The 9,430-nt window shown below is 39.3% G+C and overlaps 1 protein-coding gene across 1 annotated transcript in view; it reads right to left on the bottom strand.

Annotated features, from left to right (window-relative positions):
- LOC115922107 (neuropeptide FF receptor 2-like) overlaps nt 1-4,499 on the bottom strand; it is a 10,526-nt gene extending 6,027 nt beyond the window's left edge. Inside the window, exon 1 of the mRNA XM_030980182.1 lies at nt 4,259-4,499. Within this exon, the coding sequence (XP_030836042.1) occupies nt 4,259-4,499 (241 nt within the window). The remainder of the gene's footprint in view (nt 1-4,258) is intronic.
- Nucleotides 4,500-9,430: the final 4,931 nt, after the last annotated feature.

The following is a 9,430-nucleotide window of genomic DNA, read 5'->3' as shown; positions in this document are numbered from 1 at the left end:
GAAACAAATTAAGGATTTAGAAAGCGAAGTGGCAGTAAGACCAACTAAATATATAGCTGGTTGAATTGAGGAGAAAAGGGATAAATTAAATAAAGTGTATGATTCTTCTCGACAAGGCATTTAGATGAGATCTAGAGCTGCTTGGTTTGAAGATGGAGTAGAAAAAAAACGCAATGTTTTGAACAGTTGTTAAAATCGAATAAAAATGGGAAAGCTGGAATTACATTTTTTTTAAGTGGAAGTTGCTTAGTGTTAAATAAGATTTGTTTCCTCTCCACCGTGAGTTTGTTAAAGTGTAACTCCATTTTGCAGCCTGGTTAAATAACTTACTTATTTTGTATATTTTGCTTGAGTTGAGAATGTTAGCAGACATCCACTGAGTGAGTAGTGTGGGTGTGTGTCTGTGTGAGGAGGGGGGGGGGGGGGGGGCAGGGAGAATCACGATTTTGTACAAGTAACATAACCTCCATTTTTTTGTTTATATAAGTGAATAACTTGTACAATTGACTTATAAATTATGTTTATGTACTTTATTTTTACTTTGTTGCTCAGTTATGTATACTGCAGATGATTTTTTGTTTGATATGTTTATGTATAAGAAATTAATATTGAAGACGTTTATTCATTTTATTCAATTGTATATGTTGTTTTTGTTTGTATTACATTTGGAGGAATAAAACAAAATTACTATAAAACATTAAAAAGTGTGTGTGTGTGTGTGTGTGTGTTTGTTTGTGTTTCTTGCCTCTATCTCGACATCTATACAATGTCTTTGTGTGTGTGTGTGTGTGTAAGCTTGATGTGCCAAATATCATGTACATCCTCTATTTTTGTCTGTGATTTCTTGTTAATTCATATACAAAGCCATCAGATTAAAACAAAACTTTCACCTTTTTATGATGTGTACAATGACAGTATGATTGTCTATTCTTTGCTTGATTTCATCAGTGTTCTTAAAAGAATAACATTCTAGAGGGTTAGTTTTAAACCAATGTGTGACATTTTTCGCATGTTTTCGTATTTTTATGTCTATTACTGACATGTAAAAGGTACATGTTTGTTTTCTTTCTGATCGTCTTAACATCCTTTATCCAGTGGCGTACCTGGGGTACTCCGTCAGGGGGGGGGGGGCAAGCGATCGAAACAAAACAAAAAAGGCGATGCTAATTTTCACTTCTGGCGAGCGAGCGGGCAAAAAAATATATTTAAGTTACGTTTGGAATAGAAACCGGTATCGTTGCAAGTCTGGGGTGGGCACATTCATTTGTTAGCCACGTTAATTTTCATTTTTGCAAGCGAGCCTAGCGAGGAAGGAAAAAAATCCCTTCTTTTTTAATAGTTGCCACTTAAACTTGGTCCAATTGTCCCATGCCGGGTGCGGGAACAATATTGTGTTTAGGGTGATTTTATACCCATTTTAGCTAGCGAGCGAAAATACACCTTTCTCTTAATGAATTGCTATATAAAACTTGTTTCATTGTTGCAATTCGGGGCGGGCACAATCGTGTTTAAGGCAATTTCAATCCCATTTTGGTGGGCAGGCAACCCCCCCCCCCTACATTCCTCTTTTTAATGATATTGTATAGCAGGTCAGTGGTGGGCACATAATTCCAGGAGCTAACGAAAAAATCACTTCTCTATGGTGAGAACATGGTACATAAACTTGATTTCATTGATCCATGTCAGGGACGTAATTATTCAAAGCGATGTTATTTCTATTTAGGCGAGCGAGCGTAGCGAGCGAGCAAAATTTTTGTAATGATAGTTGGTTCATAAATTTCAGGTTTTTTTTGTTGCAGGACAGGGCTTACACAATCATGTCTAAGGTGATAATAATTACGCTTTGGCGAGCGAGCACACCAAAACTTCTTTGAATAATGTTTGGTACATAATATATTACCTAGTTGTTACAGGTTAGGGCGGGCACGTTAGCGATGTTAATTTCATTTTGGCGAGCAAGCGTAGCGAGCAAGAAAAAAAATCGCTTCTTTTTTTAATAATTACCAATTAATTTGGTTCGATTGTCCTCAATGAATTGGTACATAAACTTTATTTCATTGTTGCAGGTAGGGGGTGGGTACAATCGTGATTAAGCCAATGTCAATCCCATTTTGGTGGGCAGGCAAAACAAAATTAATTATGATTGGTGCATAATTTTCAGGTTTTTTGTTGCAGGTCGGGGCTTACACAATCATGTTTAAGGTGATGTTTATTCCATATTGGCGAGGGAGCGTAGCTAGCGAGCAAACCAAATTTTCCTTGATTAACGTCTGATACATAATTATCAACTGGTAATTTGTTGTAGGTTGGGGTGAGCATGTTATTTGTAAAGACAGCGTAGCAAGAGAGGGTAAAACAAAAAACAAATCAACTCATATATCAATCACTAAAATCATTCAATTCATCAATTCTGGCGAGCGAGGAAACAATATCTCTCAAAATAACGTTCGGTACTTATTTACTGGAATTTTTGTTGCAGGCAAGGGGGCGCACATATTTTATGGTGAGCGAGCATAGCGATGCAAAAAAAATCAATTCTCTTTTAATAGAAATTAATACATAAACTTGTTTTTATTGGTCCAGGTCGGGATGGGCGCAATCGCGTTTAACACGATATCAATTCCTTTCTGGCGAGAGGGCGAAATAACACTTTCATTTTTAATGATATTGTTGCAGGTCAAGGGTGGGCACAATTGTTTTCAAAGCGATGTCTATTTCATTTATTTGCGAACGAGCGTAGCGAGCGAGAAAAAATGAATTAGTCTCTTTTAGTAACATTTGGTACATAAATTGGGTGTTATGGTTGCCATGGTTGCAGGTTGGGGCCAGTCGGGGCAGACACAATTGTATTCTAGGCGATGCTAATCCTTTCCTTTTTTCAGGGGGACGAGCAAGTGAAAACAATTAATACAAAACAGGCTAGCAAGCAGCTAGCGCCAGCGAAGAGTGTCGAATTTGTTAAAATTATCACTTATATTTTCCTATTTTCATTTGTCTTTCACTTTGCCGTATGCTGAATATTTTTCTAATGGGGGAGGGGGAAAGATGCATGAAAAGTTTTTGAAGAAACTAAAAAGCAAAAGGAATGAAGGGAGTTCGAGCGACCGAACTGGTCATGAGGGTACTTTTGCATTTTCAAAAGTAGAATTGAAGGATGTGGTATAAGCCTTCACTACTTGCGAGCTTTGTTAAACATTTTCGGGAAAAAAATGGACGTTTTCAAAATATCTGGGGTCAACTGCCTTCCCCCCCCCCCCCCGGTGCGTACGGCCATGGTCTTTTAAAAAAATCCCCTTTTTTTTTTCTTTTATTTTCTTTTCCCTCTTTCTTCCTTTTCTCTTCTTCTTCCTTTTTTTCCCTTTTCCTTTTTTCTTTTTCTTTCCTTTCCCCTTCCCCCTTTTCCTTTTTTTCCCCTGGAGCCCGTAAGGGTGGGGCACTCTGCCCCCTTGCCCCCCCCCTCAGGTACGCCAGTGCCTTTATCTAATTTATATTGGACCTTTGGGAGCAATTAGTATGAAGTGATCATTACGTAATTTGATGGAAAATGAGCGTGAAAGGCCTGTATTTATGCTTATAATAGTTGGTCTTGTACGATGCATCTTAAATATAATGAAATTATTTACAGCATGCCTACCTTCTCATGAATATGAATGACTGAGGAAATGCCGAGGCCATTGGCATATGATTTTGATTGCCCATTTCTTAAACGGTATACTCCCAGTTTAAATGTAAAAGATTCGTTAAAAAAAATATTGCATGGATCATGAAGTCGAACGATGGAAAATTATTTCCATCGCCTTCTCATGCTTTTCATATAAATTCAATTGACTCACTAGAAGGTTATTTTCGGCACCGATACCAAATTCGAACAAGAGAAAATTAAATTGAATGACTATTCGGTAAATTGTATGATCCTTATTTAAATTTAAATGACTCAATTAAAGAGTTGGTTGCATGAATAACGAATTTGAACGAACGAAAATGCAATCGAATTAAAATTTGCCGAGGCGTTCAAAACATAAATGAACGAACAGACTGCTAAAATTGAGCGGGAAAACGTAAATTGTAACGTCCTTAGGAAGAACAGCTTTTATGCTTTTATGCTGATGAGGCTTCCATGGGTAAAAATAAATACTAATAATGATTATCATTATGGTAATGGTTATGATGATAATAATGATAATATCATTATCATAATTAATATTATTGTTATTATCATTATTATCATCATATCGTTATTATAAACAAATAAACTTACCCAAATCCCAGTTGCCCTGTGTGAAGGCACTCGCGATTATAAGCGGAACAGCTAATCCAACGTACAGGGAATCTGATATGGCCATGTTGCAAACGAGAGCGAAAGTGTAGTTGTGGCCCTTCAGGTAACGATCCTGGATGATAACGAGAATGACGATGATGTTGCCAACCAAAGCGAAGAAACTCATAATGGATACGAGCACAACCCATGGCAAGGCGATAGCGGTCGTCGTGGAAGTCATTGCCCAGTCGATCAGGCTGTGTTAACGATAAAATATGCGCTTTTAATTTACTCCACCGCCAGCCTCCGTTACACGTGTCGAGCTAGAATCGGGTAATGCATGATGTGATGAATCCGTAAAGCTTTTAAATTAGATAGACATAAGTACGAACAAACAGAGGCGGCGCTCAACGGGGGGAGGGGGGGGGGGGAACACTTTTTCAGCAACCACGAAAGTGTCGTTTTTCTTTGTAAGAACTCCCCCTTCCCTTTTTAATAAGTGCCTCTTTTTCTTTTGATAAGTGACCCCCCCCCCCCTCCCCCTTCATAAGACCCCCTTCACTTTCTCATAAATGTCCCTTTCCCTCTTTTCACCTCTGATAAATGCGCCTATTAAAATTTGATAAGTGCCACTTTTCTTTTGTGATAAGTGTCCCGTTTCCAATCCCATAAGTGTCCTTTTCATCTCGTGTAAGTGCCCCTTTTTAGGTACAAGAAGCAGCCTTTACCACCTCTGAGAAGTGCCTCCTTCACCTTTGATAATTATTGCCCCCATCCAAATCTGAAAGGTACACGTTTTACTTTGACAAGTGCCCCTTTTCGTTTGTGATAATTGCCCCCTTACTCTTCTGATAAGTGCGCCTTTTCTTCTGTGATGAGTGCCCCTGTTCACCTCTGATAAGTGCCCAGTTTATTTTGATACGTGCCCCTTTTCCTTTCTTAAAAATGCCCATTTTCCTTCTCATAAATGTCCCTTTTCCCTCTCATAAATGCCCCCTTTTCACCCCACTAATTACCACTATCAACATCTGATAGATGCCCCTTTTACTTTATAATAAGTGCCCCTTTTCCATTCTCATATTAAAGTGCCCATTTTCATATCTGATGAGTGCCTCTTCTCGGGTGCCCTGCAAGAAATTCCCCTTTTCACCTCTTAAGTTTTTGCCTTTTTTAAACTTTGATACGTGCCCCTTTTCCCTATTTATGAAGTGCACTTTTTCCTTCTGATAAGTGCCCTTTTTCCTTTGTAATATAGAACCCCTTCACTTTCTCTTAAATGCCACTTTTCACCCAGTTTAGCGCGCGCTGACCCAGTTAACCATGTCCATTCGTTTACGTGCAGTTGTCTAAAAGAAAACGTAGATGGCGTCAACCAGTATTTGCCATGATACACTCCCTTTAAGCAACATCTTGTACCGCGTAAAGGTAGAAACAAATATTGATGTTATCCATGTTATTAAAATCGCAATCCTGACGATGAAGGGTTATTTACCAATAGTGTATGTTCACTTTGAGGTTTCCCTTTGTAGGTGCTCCCCTACTTTGAAAGACGCTCCGCCGCCCACTCTAGCATACACGCCGATGTTATGAACACTCTTATACGGCTTCGAGGGTTAACAAGATAAAAAAAATAGATAAATCTCTAAATCTACAGGCAATCTTTTTTTTTTCTAAAGAGAAGAGAGAGGGAGAGAGAGAGAGAGAGACGAAATAAGATCCAATATGACCCAGTTAACCATGTCCATTCGTTTACGTGCAGTTGTCTAAAAGAAAACGTAGATGGCGTTAACCAGTATTTGCCATGATACACTCCCTTTAAGCAACATCTTGTACCGCGTAAAGGTAGAAACAAATATTGATGTTATCCATGTTATTAAAATCGCAATCCTGACGAAGTAGGGTTATTTACCAATAGTGTATGTTCACTTTGAGGTTTCCCTTTGTAGGTGCTCCCCTACTTTGAAAGACGCTCCGCCGCCCACTCTAGCATACACGCCGATGTTATGAACACTCTTATACGGCTTCGAGGGTTAACAAGATAAAAAAAAAAAATAGATAAATCTCTAAATCTACAGGCAATCTTTTTTTTTCTAAAGAGAAGAGAGAAAGATAGAGAGAGGGAGAGAGATAGAGAGAGAGATAGAGAGACGAAATAAGAGAGCAAAGAAAGAGAGAGAGAGAGAGAGAGAGAGAGAGCAAGAAAGAGAGAAACAAAAGAAGAGAATGATAGAAAGAGAGAGATGATAGAACATTAATGCAAACGAGAGAAGTGAGTGAGAACATGTGTTATTCGTATATAGAAATAGTCAATATCAAATGGTTTCGTATTTGTTATTAGTATTATTATTAATCATCATAAGCGTAAGGCACATGTTTGATGCTTCTTAGCAGATGAGAAAATTATCGACAAGGCAGCGCATATACATATATATTTCCTTTACTTTCGCCCATGAGTAGGCCTATGTCACGACAGATAGTGGCGCCACAATAGTACACCTCAATTAACTATATTACGTCACATTATCCGAGCTAGCGTCATCAACAGCCTCAAAACAAAGGAACTCCTAAAAAAAATATGGAAATGACTGCAAAAATATATATATCGCAGTCATTGATATCATTGATTATTATAACACTGATTATTATATGAAGAAAGAAGAGAGAAAGGGAAAAGAGATAAAATGGGATGGAACTGGAAAGGGGGGAAGGGGAGACGAGCATAATCAAATCTCCTTTTTACTCCAACGCCCCCCCCCCCCCCACCCGTGATCGGTAATTTTACTCCCACACACTTAATCAACTCCGTGAGGTCCGTCATTCCCAAGAACCCTTATCCCACTCTGACTGAGCCTACGCTACTCCGATGACAAAAAGAACAATGTCATAATCAAACAAGAACAGCATTAGCGCCTTAGATTTCTATTGAGAAAGATTGACAATTGTCTGCACAAGGCTACCTTCATTAGTTGGAGGTAGAAACATGCCTTATCAATGGATTATATATCATTCACAGGTTTTTTTTTTCATGCATTGATTCGTACGTAGTCCCGAATTACCGACAAAGAATGCTGTCCGTAGTTTTAACAATGAAATATTATTCGTAATTTCACAGATTACAAAGGGCTTATAATTCCCGACATGTAAGGTAAAACAACTTTTAGAACAGAAATTGCCTGCAGGGGCGTCGCCAAAGGGGGGGGGGGGTGCGACACCCCCCATCTATCAGGATATTGTCGGTAAAATTGCGCTGCCGTCGGGAAAAAGAGAAAAGGGGGAGGGAAAAAAAGAGAGGGAAAAAGAGAAAAGGGGAGGGACAAAAGAGAGGGAAAAAAGAGAGGGAAAAAAGGGAGGGAAAGGGAAAGAAAAGAAAAAAAGAAAAGGAAAAGAAAAGAAAGAAAGGAAAAGAAAGGAAAGAAAGGAAAAGAAAGGAAAGAAAGGAAAAGAAAGGAAAGAAAAGAGAAGAAAGAAAGAGAAAAAAGAAAAGAGGGAGGAGAGGAAAGAAATGAAAAGAACGAAAAGGAAAAAAGAAGAAAAAAGAGTGAAAGGGAAACAAAAGAAACGGGAGATGAAAAAGAGGAGAGAGAGGGGGTTGTTGGGTGGAGTCGTCTCGTCGAGGGAGCAAGAAGGACACGGGTAAATATGTTGCTGTGTCGGGTCAGCTGTGTAGGTATTCTTGCTCGATCCTCGTGTACTATATCAATGCAGAAGTTTGAAGTCGGTGAGATGTATTGTATATTGTCGGTCGGCCGACAAGTTTTTTTTCCCTACGAACTGTGACTTCTTATCCGCTGTGATGACTTCGAGAGTGACTACAACTACAATACTTGTATTTTCTCGAAGTTTCCTATAACATCAGCTACAGAAATCAGAGGTTTAAAACTTTCGGGGAAACTAAATTCAAACAAGGTTTAAGAGTCAACAACGGTACGACGAATCGTCTTCCTTTCTTTATATTGTGATGAAACGCCGAAAATTCCGCGATTCGCGCGAAAGGGGAAACTTCATTTAGACGAGTCGAGAACGGTAAAATGAATCGTCTTCTTTCTCTAATAATTTAAGGAAACGTCAAGGCTCCCGCGCTTTGCGCGAGAGGCGGAAAATGAGTTCAGACAAAATTAATAGGGCTTATTTAGAGTCGAAAACGGTACAACGAATCGTGTTCTTTCTCTAAAAATTTGAGGAAACGTCAAAGCTTTCGCGCTTCGCGCGAGAGGGGGAAACTGAATTCAGATGAATAGGGCTTTAATAAGATTCGAAAACGGTACGAGGAATCGTCTTCCTTTCTCTATATTGTGATAAAACACCCAAAATTCCGCGTTCTGCGCGGAAGGGGAAAACTTCATTTAGACGAGTCGAGAACAGTACAACAAATCGTCTTCTTTCTCTAATAATTTAAGGAAACGTCAAAGATTCCGCGCTTCGCGCGAGAGGGGGAAACTGAATTATGACAAAATTAATAGGGCTTATTGAGAATCGAAAACGATACGACGAATCGTCTTCTTTCTCTAACAATCTAATGAAACGTCAAAACTTCCGGGGGAAGCTTCATTTAGATAAGGATTAAGAGTCGAGAACAGTACACCGAATCGTCTGCTTTTTCTCATAATTTAATGAAACGTCAAAGCTTTCGCGCTTTGCGCGGGAGGGGGGGGGAACTTCATTCAGCCAATTACCAGTCGAAAACGGTACAATTAATCGTCTTATTTTCCTAATAATTTAAGGAAACGTCTAAGCTTCCGCGCTTCGCGCGGGAGGCCATTCACCCACACCCCCCTTATGAGCGCGCTTTTAAGTGATTCTCTTGCTCACTACCGCCCCTCCCTAAAATAAGATCCTAGCTCCGCCTCTGCATTAAGATATATAGCTATGATGCTGACTAAATTGAAGAAAGAATTCGTATATTTATGTCGTCGAGGAAAATGACTATTTTGCCCATATGCAAGTACATGTACTATAGATAGTCCATAGGAAAAACAATTTAGCCTTCGGCCCCAGGTTAATAGGGTTGAAATTGTAGATATTGGACATTTAATTTTGTTGGTAATTGGTGGCTAGTTTTGTCGGTAATCGTTGGCCTCTACACCCCCCCCCCCCCCCCCCCCACTGAAAAAGGTCTGGCGACGCCCCTGATTGCCTGTAATGTTTACCTTGGAGCTTTTACAAGGTGGTCAA

The sequence above is a fragment of the Strongylocentrotus purpuratus genome, unplaced genomic scaffold (genome assembly GCF_000002235.5).
Source record: "Strongylocentrotus purpuratus isolate Spur 01 unplaced genomic scaffold, Spur_5.0 spur5_scaffold_11, whole genome shotgun sequence".
NCBI classification, from domain to species: Eukaryota; Metazoa; Echinodermata; class Echinoidea; order Camarodonta; family Strongylocentrotidae; genus Strongylocentrotus; species Strongylocentrotus purpuratus.
This window is presented reverse-complemented; position numbering and strand designations above follow the sequence as displayed.